The sequence below is a fragment of the Trachinotus anak genome, unplaced genomic scaffold (assembly GCF_046630095.1).
Source record: "Trachinotus anak isolate AG129_WGS33_773 ecotype Australia unplaced genomic scaffold, CSIRO_AGI_Tana_v1 ptg000005l, whole genome shotgun sequence".
Taxonomy (NCBI): domain Eukaryota; kingdom Metazoa; phylum Chordata; class Actinopteri; order Carangiformes; family Carangidae; genus Trachinotus; species Trachinotus anak.
In genome coordinates, this window is record NW_027273856.1 from 2,434,561 (window position 1) to 2,456,020 (window position 21,460).

At 40.2% G+C, this 21,460-nt stretch overlaps 1 protein-coding gene across 1 annotated transcript; it reads right to left on the reverse strand.

The window, feature by feature from the left end:
* Window positions 1–997: 997 nt before the first annotated feature.
* On the reverse strand, window positions 998–19,543 carry LOC139621316 (B-cell scaffold protein with ankyrin repeats-like). The gene is made up of 16 exons (XM_071477677.1): window positions 19,497–19,543; window positions 18,681–19,076; window positions 16,754–16,896; window positions 16,512–16,650; window positions 16,245–16,387; window positions 14,252–14,366; window positions 13,210–13,406; window positions 7,263–7,326; window positions 6,799–7,014; window positions 4,850–4,912; window positions 3,482–3,666; window positions 2,141–2,204; window positions 1,916–1,945; window positions 1,603–1,682; window positions 1,425–1,459; window positions 998–1,281 (listed from the first exon to the last, which is right to left on the reverse strand). The coding sequence occupies exons 1-15, from the start codon at window positions 19,507–19,509 to the stop codon at window positions 1,427–1,429; spliced, it is 1,881 nt and encodes a 626-aa protein (XP_071333778.1). The 5' UTR covers window positions 19,510–19,543; the 3' UTR covers window positions 998–1,281; window positions 1,425–1,426.
* Window positions 19,544–21,460: the final 1,917 nt, after the last annotated feature.

Here is a 21,460-nt window from a genome sequence, read left to right on the forward strand (position 1 = left end):
GGTTTCAAGACTGAGCTTGGATTTAGCCATGCATTCACTGAATTCCCCATGCAGCTCTTATTCATTCATTCAGGCACAGGCTGGGCTCTACCAACAAACTGGTATCTGTGTGTGTGTGTGTGTGAGAAAGGAGTGTGTGCATTTGTGCCAGTTGCTGAATAGTTTTGTAAATCGCAGCAAATTCAGATTTTTAACAAGCCTATACAGTAAATGTTTATTATTCAGAAATTCAACGGATGTGATTTAAAAAGGCCCCTTTAAGCTTTATTCAGTGATTTATTGTAAAGCTGTCCTTCACACAGAGATGCCTGCACTCTGGCAGCTGAACAGAATAAGTTTCCCAGGAAAATAAAGCCTCTGACCTTTAATTTTACTCTCACTTGCTATTACAGCACCCCACTGTGGACATTTTCTATTCATCCTGCTGAGCTGAGTTGTAATGTTTTAACAGTTCCCATTGTGCTTTATTTAAAGATTCATTCTGACTCGTCTTGGCTGATGCAAACCAAGATTAGACACGTTTCCTGTTTGTAATTAAGCACAGTGAGAAGCTCTCACCTGCTGCATGAGTGTTTTTACTCTCTATTCATATTCATGAACATGTATGGATACATGTTTTCCACAGCCTCCCTCCCAGCCGTGAGGAGGTCAGCAGGTGCTTCTGTGCACCCCAGATGTCTTTGGTTGAGTGAAGTGTGATGGGTATATTTAGAGGTGCACCGCCCTCTAGAGGCAAGGATGGGAGGGAGTTTTCAGGCCAGGACTTTCCCTGGATCACAGCCTTATGAAAGTCAAACATCATGCTGTTAAAAAAGCACAGTGTTTATTCCCCTCATTGTTTTCAGACGGTGATTTGCTTTTACCCAGTGAAAGTTTCATCAGCAATATGATTTCCAAATGTGTCAGCTATGGGTGAACAGGACACGTTACGTTCGGGTGCAGAGTAAGAAATAACCTTTACTTTGGCAGTTTGTTTCTCAAAATGAACACAGAAATGTCGACATGGGAAACTTTATTGAAATACACTTTATAAAATTAAGATTAAAATGATACTGACAGAGGTAAAGTTACACATTTTGTACTTTATCATATTCTTTCATTAAACTAGAATTTACTTCCACAATCATTTAAAAGAAAAGGTTAGAGCTGAACAAGCAGTTAACAGTGTATTCAAAAAATCTGTCCATTTACTTTAAAATACAAAACGATTTAAAAGCCTATATTAATGTATTTAAACAGATTAAACCAGTATAATCGCTGGATGAACTGGAGTGATGGAGCCTGTGAATTTAGAAAATGTGACACAATTGATGAGCTTGAATAAATTTAAAAATGAAGTTTATTTCAGTAGAAATTATTAACAGAAAGCTGGATTCATATTCTATAAGCAGATCTTCATATTCACAGGTTGCTTTCAGTCTTACCTTCACCGTTTGTCAGCTCTCCAAAAGAAATTTGACTACAAAACAATTCAGAGGGATATTTGTCATTGATTTTGTTGTAACTTCACTGTGTGTATCACTGTTTTAACTCCAATTATATACAGTACCATGTAAACTTTAAATTAAGTCATTAATGCTAACTTCTTCCAAGTAAACTTACGTGCTGTCCTTTGAGTGGCTTGCTGTAAAAATCAGACTCCACTGGTTGGCTTCCTCTTCGACTTTCATTCACTGCAACACCTGGAGGGAAATTATGCACAGCCCAACAGAGAATTGTATAGTAAAAGAAAATAAAAGACTCCCATTTAGAGCAAGTGAAACTCCCACATCAAAACACAGCACTGAGGATTTGATTAAATAACACTTCCCTCAGGATTAATTCCCCACCACTGCAACTGGGACTGTAGAGACTACAAAGGCATGCAAGCACAGGTTTTCTCTGTGCACACTGAGATGAGTTTTTAAAGACTCACTTGGCGCGTGATGAACGATGTTGATTTTATCTGGGGAGAGAGAAGACTTTCTAAGCCATGTACAGTGTACAGTCGAACACAGTCATTTGTAAGGTGGTTTAATGTTTACTGCGCTGCATATTATTTATTTTTTATGTTAAAGTTCCGGGAAAGCTGAGCTCTGTGGAGCCTCTCTGTGATGACAGCAAAGTTTAGCCCTCATATCCAGGATGGAGGAATATTTACCATAGACACTGTCATCGTCCTCTCTGTTGTTGATGATACTGGCTCTCAGCTGACTCAACTTCTCCTGCAGAGACAAACACCAGTGCTTTAATATTAGACCAACAAACGAACATCCAGTTATTTACACATCACGAGGTGCTTGAGAATCAATGCGTTTAAATCGAGGCTGTGCAGTTGGGTCATAAATCCTTCGGTGCCTTCGCTGACAACTGACTGTCTGTAAATAATGTTTAAATACATACATGAATTAAACAACCAGAAGAGTGAAACTAGTTTCACTGATTTGATAGAGACAAGAGTTAACATTGGCGTTGCTCTTGGTGAGTGAAGGAATGAGTGAGTTTGTTTGATGCTGAACTCATGACGTTTCCTCTAGACTGGTATGTAAACAGCTGTTATTGCTAAGATTGGCTATGTAGCAATAGCAAAACTTACAAATACCTAATTTAAGAACATTTTGGTGATAATACTTAGGTACTTTTTACTTAATACAAGAAGCTTGAATACAAGACTCCTTCTAATGATGGAGCATTTTCACACTGTTATATTGGTGCTTTTATTTTTAGAGTAAAATAAGAAACACCACTGTTTCATAACCTCAGAACTCCACAACAGTCATTATGATCATGATAGTAGGGAAAGCAAAGGTGTTACATTAATGATAGTGATAGTGAGTCAGCATGCACAATACTGGGACTCTGAAACTTAGACAGCTAATGGAACTCAGTGCATCATTTATTTGTGCTTTTCCTACTGGGAATCATTAAAATATTTTCTGTGAAAAAAAACCTAGTATGACTGTTGGGGGCCCAGGATTCAATGCAAATTAACATTCATATATGAAAATCTAGCATACAGTCACTTTTTCAGGGATTTTCCAGAACTGTGTGCCCACCCTGCCAGCAGGGGTCCTCTGCTCTTCCCGCCAGTCCAGAGTCACCTGAGAATCAACAGCCTGCACACCTGTTCCTCACTCCCCCAAAGTATAGTGCCACACCTGCAATCACATGCTCCCTTACTGTGAACATAATGTGTGTCACTCGCCTGATTTGCAGACAAGGCAGGACAAATAGCGGTAAGTGGCCCTTTATCACTGTCTCTCCTCTTTGCTGGGAACAACAATATTTGTGGCCGTTATTGAAAAGTAATTGTCTTTACTCTAAAATAACAGGCTTCCTGTACCTACATGCTCTGTTGTGAGATTGCTTTCTGTTGTGGGGTGGTTTTGTAGGTTGGCATAGCATGAGCAACAGATGGTAATAGTTTTATTAGGGTTTGGTCCTGCATGCTTATCCATTCCAAATCTAGTGTGAGTGTGATCACAGTGTGTGATAGTCCTACTTGCTGGATGGCATCCATGCCCTTCTGAACCCTCTGCCAGTCGCTGAAATGCTCCAGGGCCTCGTCTACAGTGAGTGAACCTGCCTTCACCCTCTGCTGGAGCTCAATGAGCTGCTGAAGCCCGTCTATCTGGTTTGGCACAAAGGTGTCATAGGTGGAAGAGATGCTGTCCCCTCGCCCACGTGCTGCAAAGAGCAACAACTCTGTCAAAACATCCGCTGCTTTGAGCAAATGTGTAGTGCCAGAGAGCAAAAAGTAATGACCAAACATGAGACAATGCAGTTCATGTATAAAATCGCAAATTAAACTACAAAATGAAAATTAGAAAAGACAGAGTATAAACCCATTCCAGATGGTTTTCAGCTGATTCAGCTGGTAATGTGTTTTTTCCCATCACATGTGTTATGCTAGTGAGTCATGAGGATGGTAAGTCATTTACTGGGTGACTCTGATGATCTATGGCCCTGTCACTCAGTGTCACCAACAGTACAGCAAAGCAGACAAATGGCTCTGTATCTCTGTGGGTTCTCAGTGCAGCAGCTCTTTCTCTCTTTCACACAGTTTTAAAATGTATGTCTAATCCTCTCGGCTCCTAACTGTTAAAACGTTCTGCCTACTCTTCCTCATAGGTTTTTTACTGTTTGTATGCCCATTACTTTGTTGCATCTATGACTCATTTCCCCATGGCGATCACTACGATCTTAATTGATTTAACAAAACATCACAAAGTTATCACCATTAACTCGCACCATCCATCAGGTAATTTAAACAGGGAATCAGTCAGCAAAAATCCTGCTCAAATGAATAAAAAAATACAATCAGCAGATCTCAAAGTGATAATACAGATCCTGCTCAGAAAAGAAAGTCAAGCACATTTTTTGGAGCCAGAGCAAGCAGAATATTGACTATAGTCTACAAGGGTAGCTTGTTCCAAAACTGATGATTGCTAATGATAAAACCAGACCCAACTAGAGCTCAGATGAAAACTAAGGTCGTGGTGACCAAGTGATTAAAGTCTATACAATATTATAGCCATGTCCCAAGTTTGTCTCCAACTGGGACCTTTGTTACAGCTCACACCACATTCTGTCTCCCCAGAATAAAGGTATTTATTATTCATTGTATGGATACAAGTCAATACAAAAACACTACAAATGTATTTAAATGGACAATATTTTAATTCCACTTGGATCTTCTTGAAGCAAAGATGCCAGGTTTGAGTTGACTCCCATAGACTGCAAATGTATAACAGAAAGCCTGCAGTTGTGGAGTTTGAAAGACATATGTGTCTACAGGTCAGGGTTATGAGTGTTTTTGAAGCTTCTTCCATTTTGGTGACTTAATGTCAGGATATTACCTCACTCTTACCTTGTTTTGTGGGCAGTGAATACAGATCAGCCTCAGTCTGTGGCGTCTTCTTCTTCTGGAAGACTGTAAACACAGTACATCTTACAGTAACTATTGTATATAATAATAATATAACGTAGAAACTTAGTTTGTATAGAATAAATGTATGACCCGTGTTAGTTTTCTTGAATTTATCTTCACTGAAACATGATAAGGCTGCTGTGAGCCAGAGTTGATTTCAACAGATTGCTAAAAATGGTTTCATCTATTTCTCCACAAGATGGAGCCATGCTCTAAAGCACCGACCTCAGTGACTGTGCAAAGCTGAGTGTGAATGGCCAGTAGATTAAAAAAAACCAACTACTACTCACCCAGAATATATAAATATAAAGGAATCTGAATATGTGTGAAATATCTGGTTTTCTAGGGTGTTACTCCCTAGAGCTAAAATCCTGGTTCCCCTCAGAGAAAGACACACAGATTCGGCTCTGGATCGAATTAGACGCCCTGAATGACGCTTTTGGTTTGGTAGTGAGCATTCAGAATGAAAGGCTACACTCTTTAGCTGTCAGAGGCAGTGGAGCTGCGGCTGTGTGACCAACGCCGGATTAAAATTCAACATCCACACCCTGCAAGATAATCCTGCCTTTGACTACTTCCTCCATGACAGCATCTCTCTTTTCCACTTCATGTTCAAACACAGCTTCTCTTTTTCTGCCTTGCTCCTAACACAAGTCTGCCTTTATGGCTTAATTCAGAATGAAATGGCGAGTGGAGCGCTGCTGTGGATCTGTCACATGACTGTAGCTATTACTTTACCTTGCCTTAGAGTGTGTGCATTGCTCTCCATGTAGTTTACATGCGCTGTAATTCCTCCCTGTGGATCTAAATTTCAATCACATTTCAGCATTTCGCTCTCGTTGAGCTGTGGACGTTGCCGCTAACAAAAGAAAACTCCTCATTATTTCCACTTGTGCAGTGTTCTCCAATAACTGGCTCCTCGCCTAATCCTCCACCAAGCCTCATCTCTCCTCTCACATCTTTCACTGCGGCAGTGGGAGTGAGGAGCAAAATGTGATCCTTGTGTGGTTTGAAGCTCCACTGTCTCAATGGATGGAAACCTCAAAATCCCTCTCCTTTCTCTCGTGCACTCTGGGGACAAGGACGATGGAAAACATGTGTAATGACTTATTTTGGCTGACTTGGCCTTGGTCTGGCCAAGATTGGTTGCAGATGGCAGCCCAGTAGTTCCCTCTGTGTTACTGAGGGGATGGTTGGGATGCAGAGAGTTCAGTGGTGCACTCAATTTCTTTTTTGCTTTGTAAGTCCCATTGGGAAGCGAGTTGGCTCACTGGATACAAACAAGCTCAATAAAAAGCTGCATAATGGGGCTGTTGCACAATTATAATATTTTTTGTGTGTTTTGAATGCACAAGTGATAGTTAGTGAGGGACTGGTGTAATATTGTCTGTGGGAATAACAATTAATTGTGGATGGATGTGTTCATGTTTGCATTTGGAAGATGAAAAAGAGAAGTCAGGGCCGTTTTAATGATTCATAAGGCTTAATAATACCAGTCACTTTTGGATGTTTCATCTTCATGAAATATTCACACTGCTGAAATTGAACAGTTAGGGACTGTCGGCTCTTGATGCAGGCAAATGGGTCTTTCTCTTTCCTTGCTTTTGTTTGTTTTGCAGTGGGGGAGCGACTATGTTCTTGTGGCTTATGGAATCAAAACAAACCTCATCGCAAAAAAAAACAAAAAACAAAAAACCCACTCCACTCTATTCAGCAGTACTCCACTGACAGCAGCAATGCACATTCCAGGCACTTCCTCCCTCCCACATCATGTCCCAAACTCCCCTTCACATACTGTGCATAGCTCACGGTTGTTTTTACTCTATCACGTCTGTAATTCGGAGAAAAAAAAGGGGGGAAAGAAAGAATAACATGTCATCATAAGTTACCTTGAGCGATGTAAGGGGTTTTGTCCTCCTTCACCTGGGTGCTCTCAGGCCGAGGTGTGGGTGCTGGTGGGCGATTGGCAATGAACGTTGCCTTTGTTGAGTTCAGGATGGTGTCATATTCATCATTCACCCCCAGTGGAGCATAGAGATCCTCCACCTCCTCCCCTCCATCTTCTCCCCCATGCTCTTGCTGTACGTCTGTGGTGGAAGGATTCCCTAATGCACAAAGTGTTTACAGCTTGAATGTCATGACGAAGTTCTGCATGCTGTTTCTGCTACTGTCATTTTGCAGCTAATCGGAAGCAACACTACAGGGTGTGCCCATCAGCACAGGGAAAATATTCAGTGGTAGGAAATGAACATCAACCAAGCATAATGATATGCTGAAAAAAAACCAAAACAATTCCATTATTCATCCGGCTTCCCTTTGTCCTCCTTCCGCTTCCCATCAGTCCCTCACTCACCTGCAGTGCACATCACTTCGTACACGCTGGCATCACCATTGTCCTCACCCGAGTTGAACATATTCTGCAACAACAGAGCACGAAGAGATGTTTTAAACCTCATCCAAATCACAAACAAACAGCTCAATGGAGGCAATTTAGAATTCAAGGAAAGCAATGTCTAATCTGTTATGCTGAAGCTGAGCATTTGCTGTATAACAGTGGATTTTTCTGTCTGTATTCATGCATTTGACAAATCTTGATACAATGCAAGCTTGTAATTTAGATAAGAATGTGGATCTCTCCTCGGTGGGCTCGCTGTATCTGTCCTTTCGGCTCATTTTCTCACCTCTATTCTCTTTCCGAGGCTTAAAAATGAAGCAGATGAGCGGAGGTGACCACTCTACTACTAACCACTCTCTGAGCCCTTTCACACTAAAGACTGATATCTTTTAATATTCAGTGTTCTCATGTGAGATGTGACAAACTACCAGAATATTAAATGAGGTTTCTCACCACATCTGTAAGGACTTCACTTATGGAAAAGCAATTTCAGGGCTATAACAGGAATTAGAGAGGTGAGCTGTGAGCTAACCCTGCCTGCTGGCTAAAAGAAAGCAGTTTTCCCTCTGACAGCAAAGCTGCTGCCGAGTCGGCCTATTTGCTAATAGCATGCTGAGGGACAGACAGGGGTATGATCAGGGTAATTATGAAATCAGACAATCTTCCCCCTTCAGTCCAAACATATCATTTAGTGAGCAATTCAAGACCCTTGGCTTGATATTTAGCTGCATCTATAATTAGAATGAAATAGGGATATTAATTTGCTGACATGTTTCTACTATTTCAACTAGATTTGAAGAACTAAATCAATTTTGAAATAACCCACAGTTAAAAGCTACTTTCTAAAAGTATTTATCTTGCCAGAGAAATGCAAAAGGAAAAAGTAATACATAAATCAATAAATGTGAATTAAACATTGTGTATTTTATGGCAAATCAACTGTATTTTTTCGAGTTATGTAGATTTGCTTCCAAACAGTTATAGCAACACATGACTCTGTCACAATACAGATGAGAATGCTTCAAGATTACATAAGATTCCAGTGTCAATTTAAGAAGACGTATTATAATTTCAATGAGAAAAATCCCAGTCAATATTCTAAACCTTCGCAGAATAGAGAGAGAGAGCTCCCTTCGATCAAAATATCCTCCATATAACCTGCCACGCACTGTGTGCAGTTTCCAGGCAACACAGCCACTCATGACTCAATTATAATATTACACTGTTCCTAGTACTGTAAATTACTTACTGAATGCCATGAATGCATAACTTAACAGTAGAGGTTCATAACAGGCCCAACAGGTAGAGAGGACGGGTTAATCACTCCCGCAGCTCGAACATGGAATTATAATAGTCGGATGCTGTGCTAAAGCACAGTGTGGTGTTTTCAGAGGTAATTTCTGGATAAGGAAAGGGTATTTATTTACTGACCGCAAATGCTAAATCATTTTACAGATGTCTGAAACTACAGGAGCCCCAGGCATTCCAGAAAAATTCAGTCTCACCGCTGCAATCCAAGCAGCAGGGCTTCAGACAAAACAGCACACATGATTTTGTTAGAGGGAGAACAAATCTCCAGTGAATCTAGAATGGGATAAGGAGTGTAAATCTGTTTTCAGCAGCTGAGATGATCAATTCACTGGCTGGCCAGTCTCGGCTCTTAGTACCAACCAGTGGTTTCAGAGTGGATTGCAGAGTGTAACACGAACCCATCACTAAAGTGTCATTCAATCAAAATCTGTCCAACTTATTTTCTGGGATGGGAAAACAAGAAGTGGTCAGCTCAGCAGGCAAAAAAAATATTTCACACTTCAAATTATATTTACTCAGCAAAGTGTTATCTTTTGAAGTTTTATTTTAACACCAAACATGTATTATAGTTGGCTATTATAACAGTAAGAGTCTGCAGCCATGATCTGTGAGGCTGTACATTTACATTTACATTTACTTTTTGGCAAATGCTTTTATCCAAAGCAGCTTACTCATGAGGGACAACGCTCAAGCTTCAGTGCAGTCGGAGAGCTTAGTATAAGTAGTAAGTAAGAATACTAGTTCTAAATGGTATAACATGTTGTGACCATGTATTAAAAATATATGTTTAATTTATCTATGTACATTTATTAAAACAATATAGATAGAAAAATTCTATATGTTTATATATGTTTTTGTTATTAATTTCTCATTATTTTAAATGTGAATGTAAATGTGTATCTTTCTGGGTGAGCTAAGACATTTTGACCTAACATATCTATATATTATCAACATATAATGACAGGCTTTGGGATAGACATATATTAATTTAACATGTCTGCAATATAAGCATACATACATTAACATACATATTTGTATGGGCTAGACATATCTATCAATAGGTTATATGAAACTGTTCCAACTACTAATATGTTTCATACATAATTTTTACATATTTTTTTTAATCTCATATGTACATATGGAAATTCAATATGTCTGTATTTTACATTTGCATATGGGATACTTAAACACAAGGTGCTCACAATGGAAATGCTGACATGTTGATATTTAGTAGGTATAATGTTAGTTATGTTAGATAGTAAGCATAGTAGCATGTAGCATGCTAACATTTGCTTGTACTGCTGAACCACAATTCTCAACCTCACGATGGAAGAGGAAGAGTCAAGGCATCACCAAAGTCATTAGGATTTGTCATCTAGATAACATGCATGCCTGTTTTTTGACAATCCATCAACTGCATGTTGAGATATTTGACTGTAAGTAAGAGAAAGACTAAAGCCAGTAGGCTGAAGTCCCTGCAGAAACTTTGTGAGTGTGGATAAAAACTGACTCCATGTGTTTAGACTAATGTAATCATTTTCAGCAGTGTTGCTACACACACGCAATATACAATCTGAAGGGTGAAAACAGTTTCATTTTCAGTGCGAGCATGACCGTGTCATTCAAATGATAAACAAATCTCCGGAGCCTGCCGATAATAATGGTACAGTTACTAACCAAACAAACATAACATGCAAAACAGGATCAGAGGAATCAACAAATCTCCAGACAAGAGGGTAGGTTGTCACCTAAGTTGGCTTTCCTGCATTTCGATAGGAGTATACTGTACACAAACACAGCATGCAAGACATAAATAGCTCTTTGTAGTCACTGATGGGCCTTACAGTTGCAAGCTAATTTGTATTTATCGAGCTCTGCTCTGCATCTGAGAGCATCTTGGTAGGAGCACAGAGTCCATCTAAATGCCAAGTGACACTCAGCCAAATTTGTGACCCAGTATTGAAATATTAAATAAGGACAATGTGTGTTTGTGTTAGTAATTACTATGAGCGAGCACAATATTGCAGTCTGAAGGCATAAACACCGTAGATAACAGCTGAGTATTTTCTATATTTGTATTCTAGTTATGCTCTTCCTGAATAATTCAGCTTCCCCCTCTGGAGCAGTTCACAGCTAATTAACAAAGAAGTGTGGTGCCAGGGCAGAATGGTGAATCTGACACAGGCCCTGTGAGTGATTCAGCCTGTGTATGAAGCGAGGGACCGATCCATCTAGGATTTATTGACAGAATCCTGCAACTGACGCCCAAATCACTGATGCATCGTGGGTTGATTAATTGGAGGTGGGGGAAACACTGCAGATGAGCTAATGAAACTGTCATGCAAAAAGGGAGCAAGAACAAACCGCACCCTGTAATGATGACTCTGAAACACACTTCCTCTTACACACAAGCACAGTATGTATGTAGCTTTCAGCTGTCAAGATGAATTTTAATTACCCTATAGGAAAACTGCAAAGAAATGCCAATTGTTTGTGCATGTCGAAACTGTCTGTTATGTTACATCTATAGGCTCGTTGACGTCCCTGTGGGCAGACCTCTGTTTGACTCCACTGCTCCCTGTCAGCTCAGCTGACTCTCTGAAGGTTCACAGAGAGCACTTTGACTCACTAGAGCAATCTGATCAAACCCTGCTCCATCTGCAGTCACTCTCAATTAGCAGTGTTGCTAGGAGGATAAATACATTTGCAACAGCTGTTGGAGTGTCTAAATTTCCCTTGAGAGAGAATTCTCTATAGGTTGATCCGAGGCATCGGAGACAGTGCAAAGTTGTCATTATTATAAGGGAAGACAAGCAATGCGAGCAGACATTTTCATAGGATTGAATGAGCATTGTGCTGCTGTCTGGTATAAGGAATTCCACAGCTGATACAAGGATAAAGGATCAGTTCACCCAGATTACAATATAATAATAATCCTTAAAACCATTTGCTGACTCACCTGTAGTTATATCTATGCGCACAGACCTTTAGAGGTTTTATTTATCCATCAGCTGAATACTGTGGCACTGAATGAAGTTTTGTTTGTATTCACAACAGTGAAAAATTATGTTTAAAAAATTCAACAGCAGCCTTTCTTGGTCAAGTGTTGGAAAATAACAACTGAAGTGTACTTGAGTACAATTTTGAGGAACTTGTACTTTCATTATATGATGATTCGTACTTCTACTGAAAGACATTTCAGAGGTACTTTTGACTTCACTGCCTTTTTATGGCAAGTGTAGTTCCAAGTTACTTTGCCACATGTATGTTTTTATCTTATATGTACAAGTGTTTTATATATGGAAATTCAATATACTGTATGTCCATATTTTACATTTGCATATGGGGTACTTAAACACAGTGGTGCTCACAATGGAAATGCAGACATGTTGATGTTTAGCACGTATTATGTTAAACATGTTGACTGATTTGTCATCTAGGTACTCTACCTAACTTGGCTTTTTTCCATCAGAAATATATCCAAGCAGGTTAGTGTTTATATATATATATATATATATATATATATATTTATCATAATATCCCTTTTCCCAGAACACAATACTAATGATATGTTTCCAAGCTGCCATCTCAGCTATACCACTTAGTGCATCATGTTTTTCTTTAATGATAATGTCCTCACTGTCTAATGAAATTAGCATCGGAAAGAACACGATGATGCTAGTGTCCTCCAGGTTGATCAGATAAAGGGATGTGCATGCATGCATTGGATCTATTCAATTTGGATTGCCACTCATTAGCAAGTGAGTGGCAAACATGCTGCTCTTGTGTTACCGCATCAGACCGCATCCCATTTCACAGACAGTGAAATGGGAGGTTAAGCAGGAAGAGGCTCTCTGTATTAACATGAGAAAATGGCTGCTGTTACGCAAGGAAATCTCAACATTAGTGGCTGCATTAATTGTCTGAATGTATGCAGACGACCTGCACTGTGAGCCATTGTGCATGCATGAACAAACACAGCCTTTCTAGTCTCTGTGGGGGTGTTCCATTAGGAACCTCGTGGGCCAAACACATTCAGGCTGAGAGAAGCGAGAGTTATCATCCATCCACCAACTGAGCCATGAGCTGGATGTAAAGACACGGGCTTGGTGGGAGTGAAGTTGCCCCTGACACACAGGTCACTCTCCCTGCTCTCTATCCTCTCCATTCTGTTCATTATTGATAAAGCACCACTCACTCATAGTCCTGATGCTTCATTGGTGTTAGTAAGAGCATTCCTGAGTGCTGCACTACATCCCCTGGCTGTGAAATCTCAAGACCTGAGGTGAATTATGTTGTTTTCCTCAGTTGTCAGCAGGTAACTGGGAACTATAGAATTCTGTTCAGCTGACATTACATCAGATACACAGATAATAAAGTCACAAATCAGTGAACATGAGGAGCTGCCATCAGATATTGGTATTTTGAGAAATGTCTTCATTGAATTGAGGACCAATAATGCTGAAAGAATATTATCTGGCATGATGCAAGGATGAGTTCCAACTGAAGGAAGGTGAAAATGATCAAGAGGGAAAAAAAACAATAAACACTAGATAGTGTGAGATTTCCAAATAGCTGATGAGGGAGTATTTACCAGTGTTTCCTTCAGTAAGACGTGAAGCTCTGTGTGGCCGTGACTCTTGGCAATCTCTGTGGGAGTCTGTCCGTGCCGATTGGCTGTGTGCAGTGCTCGCTCAGCACCAGGACACTGCAGGAGCAGGCTGGACACACTCTTGAATCCATACTGGGCAGCAAAGTGGAGGAGTGATGGTACATCTGCATGGTGGACCTCTGGAGTGAACATTTGATTAGGCAGGAAAAGGGATTTTCAGAAACTGTCAGTACAAACAAAGTCCAGTAAGGCCAGAAAGTGAGCAGCTGCATATTTGTACATATATTATTCCTTGACGGCAAAGATTACACCACATATATTACTTCTTTTCCAGGTGATAACGTGAAGCTGACCCGATGCAATGTAAGCAATTTAACACATCCCGGAGAGTCGAAGAAAGACAGCTTGGAGGCACCTATTGACCTGTTTGTCATGGAAACATTTCCCTGTGCCCTTTTTAGCAGAGTTAAGGATCAATCTCAGTAGCTGATGAAGCCATCAATCTGCCACATAATGAGGCAAGAAATAATGGAAGGCATTTTCTTTTTTCACAGCAGATAATGTGCATCATGCAACAGGAATGCATTCCTGTTGTGAGCGGTATGTTCACTCCACGTTGTTGCATAAACACATTGTCACAGGGAGAGGAATGAAGAAAATGCACATTCTGTTGTGGTGAGGCATTTGCATAAATGCTGCTAATGTCTTATATTTAAAACAAGGCAACATTTCCGTTAATCCTCACCTGTCACAACAAGTAACAATGGCATAAAAACACTGCGTTTTTGGTTATACCTTGCATCCATTAATACGCACAATGCTATTTTACAGATTTCCTGTCAAGTACATAAATATGAGAGAAAAAAAAATAAAGTCAGAAGATAGTTTGAGAGAGTATCTTTCCTTGGAAGTCTAAATAAAATTTATAGAAAGTTGCACCAGGTTTGGTTTTGTCCTCATTGTGACACGTCAGCAGATGTTTTTCAGTGTAAAGTCCAGAGTAAGCAGTCCCACAGTGCTGTACCTCTCTCAGGTGTGCTCTCGCACTGCAACGCCCGAAAGCCTCCAGTAGGCATTCCCTCCAGCAGCATGGAGGACAACTTCTCATCCAACTTGTCCACAGAGGGCACCTGAAAAGCCTGAAAACCAGAGAGACAGACAGAATAATTGGTTGAGACAAGCCTGCAAAGACAAAATTAGTAGAGACCCTTTTCACCACCAACACAAGCACATTTACTAACTGAGATTGAATTTCATGGAAAAACAAAAGCAGCTCCTACAAACAGTGGGAGTATTTTGGATTATGTTGTGAAGTCTATAGAGGCACAATAAAAATGTCAGTTTGAATATAACCACACACACATCAGAGTTCTGCCAGTGCAGACTTTTACTTTGAGATTCTCTTGGCAAATCCTTCTTTTGGCATTGCTCAAGTTTGCCTCTTCAGCAATAGAGACCTAATCAAATCAAGTGTTCATGACAGAAAGAAGGCTGAATCTGCCGTCTCTTCAATTTCAGGAAGGAGACCGTACGCAGTCGCGCTCAGAAACATCAGCAGAAATTTGTTGATTCAATTTATCTTCTGTTTTTCTGCGTCTTTTCTGATGGCTTGGAGTGGATCGATTATAAGTAGTGTTTTGGGGCAGCGATTGACTAATTTCTATAACTGAGTTACATAACAGTGAGTCACTAAGTAACATAACACATTCATGGTGCCTCAGAAGAGTAACCTTTTTTTTTTTTTTTTTTTTTTTTTTCGAGGAGCAAGCGAATAGAACAGCATTCAAATGGGTTTCATAGATTCCTACAACACTGATTGACCAGAGTTATTTGAATATATTTACCCACCAACAAAATAATAAAGAAGAGAAACGTTAATCTAGATGTATGATAGAATGAAGCTTTGCTATTTTTGGAAAGTTACTAGACAGTCCTGATGACAACAAATATGCAACTTCTCCCTTGGACAGATGCTTCAGTACTGCTAAGCACGTGTGCGCAGCGGCCTGATGTTTTCTGTGGCTCGAGAGGGAGCTGTCTGAAGTTTGGAAAATAACCACGGTGACATCATCAGCAGGAGCCAGTGTTTCAGGAGCTTAAAGGCGCTATTTGTAAATTTTGCTATTGTTACATAGCCAGTGTTAGGATTAATAGCTGTTTACTGACCAGTCTAGAAGAAATATTCTGAGTGCGTCAAACTTCATTCTTTTACTCGCCAAGAGTAAAAGTGGTGGAAAGCAACACCAGTGGTAACTCTCGTCTCTATCACGTCCTTTCTTCTTCTGAAGTTAGCATGCTAACCAGCCAGCCCTCGCCCGTTTAATCACTTTCTGATAGCAACCCACTGTAGCTTCCAATCTGCCCTGAAGACACTGTGCTCAGAGGCCACATTATAACCTCTGGTCTTGTAAACGCGATGATGGCCGAAGCTCTTGCCGACTGACAATCACCACCACCTGCTCCCGACAAGAAGCCACGTTCAGCACCAGGGAAAACTTAAACACTAGAAAGTAAAAATCAGGATAATTCCATCTCCGATGTTTTAATTTGGACCATTCTGTTTTAAACTTGGAAGTGCAACTTTATGAAGACAATGTCATCTCTAAGGGTCAATGAACTATTAAAGGGTTAACCCAGCAATTTAGTATTTCAATTTAATAAGACTGGGGAACTCAAAAGAGACAAATAAATAATCAGTTAACCCCACTTTGTAATGCTGTCTTTGTGTAAAATGATTGTAGTCTCAAAAACCAAGCCTAAATAACCCTGATGATATTTCCAGGATTCTTTTCTCAGACGTGTTAAAGCTCCTCCAGAGCCACAGAAAACATCATAGAACCGTTTTCACTGGTTGAACTGTTCAACTCCCCATGACTAGTAACTGATCCTTTGGTATAAAAATGGTGGAATAAAACTCAGAAACTTTCATCACAAAACTCAGATAAGGTGAAAGAAATAAAAAAATTAAAAAAAAGGATATTTATTGACAAAGTCAAGAAGCTATTTAACAGCTCTACCTGACACATGAAATCTACAGGGTCTGCTACCCTCGACAGAAGGCAGGCGATCTCCTCCATGCTGGTGTAGTACTGCAGCTCTGCCTTGCTCAGAGGCACTCCATTACTATACACGGTCACTCTTACGTTCCCTGCTGGGAAATCTGCAGTAGGAAACATAAAGAAACTATACGCAGGCAGAACCAAAACATTGATTTACTTTTGTAATACTAATACTATCTTGATGAGTATTTCATCAATCCTACATTTTGTTATCATTTTGCTCACCTGGTGCTTTGACACACAGGATTTGGTCACTCCAGTGGACAGGCTTCAGTCTTAGCATCTGATTTTCAGCAGCAAACTCAACCTCAGCATCGCAGCCAGCAGCCTCATTTTTCAAAAGGATGAACACATCCATAGAGGTCTGCCAAAGAGACAGTAAAGTGAACAGCAGTGTAGCCAGTGTTAGGGATGCTTTATGAAAAAACGAAATGGCTTACTACTGACTGACTAGATGAGTGTCTCACCCCGCAGGGAACTCTGGAAGGAACGACTACAGCTTTGCATCTGACACTGTGAGCTCCAGTTGACTGCATTTGTTCCGCCTTTTGCTCTGATCCTGATAGTTTACATGTCAAGGGGTTGACATTTGCTGCTGTGGCTGACAGGCCTGTAAGAGATGAGACATTGAATGAACTGAATTATGCATCAGTAATGTCTACAAAAAGGTTTTCAGATAGCATAAGCTAACTAGGTGCATTTTATTCATGCTAGGCTCCGGGCATGCCAACGTTGACCCATCACAAACTATTAGATCCATTGCCAAGAAACTTTCTACAGGCATTCATGGTCCCCAGAGGATGAATCCTGCTGACTTTTGTGATCCTCTGACCTTTTCCCTGATCCCACCATTGGGCTCCTATTTATGTTTTTGAGAGAAATATCTGCTAAAAAAAACTGCTATAAAATTTGGTGCCACCATTCAAGCCCCTTTAAGGATGAAGAGTAATCACTTGTTTACCTCATACCTTTTCATCTTACGCCAACATCAGATCAAAACTTGAATGGTTCATGACTAAAAACTTAATACGCAATACTCATCAGTCTTTAGTGCCAGTTAGCAAATGTTAGCATGTAAACACACTAGAGTAACATGGTGGCAGCAATAAACAATGTTTTAGCTCGTAGCATTGCTGGGGTTGATTTAGTTTTTATGGCAGCTATCAGAGAAGCCAGTCATGAAGTGTACTTTCTTTTCCTGCTCTCAAACTCATCAAACACCTACATACGTGTCTGCTGCATGTGCCAACAAACAAACACCATCATTATGTTTGAAGAGTGAAGGCACTCCTGGGTTAAAATATAACTGTTCGTGGGATCCAGGCCTGAACCACTTCACTGTATCAGTGCAATGAAGTGATGCAGAGTGCACTTGAATTTGCATGGCTCACGATCAGTAATCAGAGGTGGCCAAAGAGGAAAGACTAGCTATTTGCATCAGATGTTCCTCCTGCGCACACACCTGTTTAAATACAAGCCCCCTCCTCCGCTTTATGATTTTATACAAATAGTGCAATTAGGAAAAACAGGGAGGATAATTGGCAGGGCAGATGAGGATATGCCTGAGATATACAGTTCCACCAAAGATCTCTCCGCAACTGCTGCTTAAAAATATTGGATGTCATTCTTCAGCACACACAATTCTCAGCAAAACCGTCGGTAAACAGGTTTCCAAGCTGCTGCTCAGGCGTTCGCACAAATAACAAGCTTTCTTACCCCTCACATTTATGGTAGAGGAACAACAAGGGCATGTGAAATTTTTCCTGAAGGAAGGGTTTGTTAAAGAGGTAGATTGTGTTCAGGGTTTTCAAGCCTGAGATGCACACTGTGTCTAAATTTCAGTCTGTTTTACTCCCCATCTATTAGAAGACTTGTCAGTTGTGTTAAATAGATGGAGACTGATTCAAAGCTGAGATATCAGTCGTTGTCAGTCACTGTCATCCAGCTCCGATGTGATTGATTGATGCAAGCTGCTTGGCTCTAAATTCACAAGATTAAAATAATGCTGGAAATACTGAGCAGCGTTTGGTTAGGAATAACACTTCTCAGATTTAAAAATGTTGAATACAAGGCCAAAAATGTTAAATGTTAAAGCAGCAGGGAAACTAAGGTGGAATTTCATACCTCACTGGTTCCTGAAATAAGGTTGGAGACTTCCAGGGGTCTTTGTGTGCATCTTAGAAGGTCCCCAGTAAAACATACTCATTAAATTTCAATTTAATTAGAGGTGGGATAATGCATGGCAGGATTTATCTTGCCTTTTATCTTCATTTCTATGGTACAGCCAGTACTAAATCATATCTTAGGCTGAAATAATCTCACATAAGGCTCAAGACAAAAGTATATAAACAGGTGGTCGGTGATCAAACAATCATTTTGGAGCTATTGCCATACCTTTTTTCACAATATCAGTCACGGCTGACAGGTACTCGTGAGCATCCTGTTCACTGGAGATCTGCAGGCACTCGTCGCCATTTAGGGGCACCAGCTCCAGCAGTGGGGTCAGACTCTCCACCCCACACAGCAGCACCACCACATGAGCTGCAGGACTCAACACACGGGCCAAAAAGAAGCGCCACATCTGGCAAAGACCCTCCAGCATGCCTTTAGAAAGGATCAGGAGCTTGCAGTTATACTGGGCCAGCCTGAGGAAGTCATCCCGCCGGCTGGACACTGTAGCAATGTCATAGCAGCAGATCCCGGCCTCTGAGATGGGACCAGTGAAGACTGACTTCAGGTAGGTTGCCCATTGCTCTGCCTCAGTCTCATAGATGATTAGCAGCTGCTCAGCTACAAGTAAAAAGGTATGTTTTGTTCACGTATTCATAATAAAAAGTTTTTAGACTTCTATGAGACTGACTCAAAGTGGAAAATGATTCTGCTGTCACTGTCAGTGCAGCACATGACTGTATGTAGAAGATGCAGAAAAATGACTGCCAGATGTTGATGGTGCTTTATCATTAAAGAAATTACAAAAACCATTTAAATACATTAATACTAAAACAAGCAAAACATGAAATGAACCCTTGACATTTTTAAATATAGTTCCAAGATATATTGCACCAATATTAACGACCAAATGTTGCTCTGAGCCTTGCAAGTAATCATACATAGTCAAGGCTCGTATATTAAAACAATTAATCACTTTCACTATCTCAGTAAAAATGTATGTAATAATGAATTGCTGAATAAATAAAACAGACGGCTTACCTGTCTGGCTCATGGCTACAGTGCTGATTGTCTGCAGGTCTTACTTCATAGTGACATGGAAAACAGCCCTGCTTTTGTCAGGAGGAGCTCAGATAAGAGGGCGTTTCCTGCTACACCAAAATGAATAAAGAAATTAGACCATTTTTTTTTATGGAAGAGAAAGCCTGTTCCCTGCCCTGGTGACAAGGAAAAGACTTGAATATGAGCTTTTTTTTTTTTTTTTTTAAAAACTAGATAAATAGTTTAATGGCAACAAATCCAAGTTAGTCAGTGGAATAAAATGTACTCTATGTTATTTCAATATGATGGAAATTCACAAAACTGACTGTGGTTTGGACATCAGAAGTTTGTCACCCAAGTTTAGCTTTCTGTCTTTATACCATGATAGTGGGTAGTTACAAACATCATCGTCATAAACCATGAAGTTATAAAAAGATGATGTTTAGATAATGTTTACTCAGCAAAGATGGCAGTAGAGTAAGACGAACAAGGTCACTGTGTGTATAATCGTAAGGTCTTCCAGCTTGAAAAAGTATCTCGACATTTTCTCATATATTTTTATGGAATAAAAACTACCAGTGCTGCAGTGAAGGTAGAACTAGACACAGACAAAACCTGAAACTATTACTCCCATAGCCATGCTTATACTGTCCCATAAAAAAGAAACACTAGGTCTATGTGTAAGCAAGCAAACAAGCAAATAACAAACACAAAGGTCACCACTGTAAAGCAGACAACAGGTGAATGAAAGGTGAAAAACTGGTCACAGATTTGACCAGAGTTTAATTAAGTCTGCAGGGCTGCCAGACTAAAGCAGAGCAGGCTGGAGCCGGAAACTAATGATGTGGCGTGAATGTCTCCACTATAAGCAATGAGAAAGCTGATGAGAAAGCTATGAGATGTTCTGACCTACCGTGCACACACACACACACACACACACACACACACACACACACACACACACACACACACACATTGAAAGAAATATAAAACTCAGGGCTTCATTAACTGCCTCCACCTGCCAAACAACTGACTCATACCACACCAGTGTTTCACCAATAGGAGTTTGCCACCATTTATTCATTAATTTCCTTTCAGTGACAGTGGGGTAACTGAAATGCACAACTGTGGAGAAAAAGAGTGGGTGAAAGCTGAGGTCTCCTTCATGCAAATTGCCGGTGCTGTGTACCTGGTGACTCACCAGTAACAGATCAGGCTGTTCCCTTGCACGCAGATCCACACACTTTCATGCACTCACATTTTCTGTATGACTACTTTGGTCTAACCGCAAGGAAAGGACATGAAATCCTTTTCTGGATCTGTTGTGAGTTCAACTGAACAAACCAAGTCCTCCTTAGCAGACAGTAATCAAAACCGGCTACTTTTCCATAACTAGTAACATGGAAACAAATAAAGAAGCAGGTTAACCAAAACCTCAAATGAAACATTATTAATGGGATCACCTGTGTAAACAAAAAAAGACTGAAACTACAAATCTTGTCCTGAGGGTGGTGCTGGAAGAAAGGGCATGAGGGCATTGAAATCTAAATGGTTTATCTCCATGGGAGTATGAATATCCTCTGCAAAGTTTATGATAATGTGCCTATTAAACTGTGACATATCTTGTGTGCAATGCTGGCACTTTGTCCTGAGGGTGGCGCTAGAGGAGAGCTCTTGGAAAATGCAAAATGAGGTCAGGTCAAGGGGTCACTAAAACTATCAGGATTCATCCTGAGGGAACTATGAATAATCAGAACAAATTTTGTGGAAATATGAGTCCAGCCTTTCAGTTAGAGTTTGAGATATCTTTTTCCTGAAACTGTTGCTCACTATGAAGAGAGGGAAAGTGAAAATAATGCAGAACAGATTATTTTGGCCCTGATATAGCTCATTACTGCGAGTCAAATAAAAAGACATGATAAAAATAAGAATGCTCATGATAATTATGATATTTGTAATTTTGA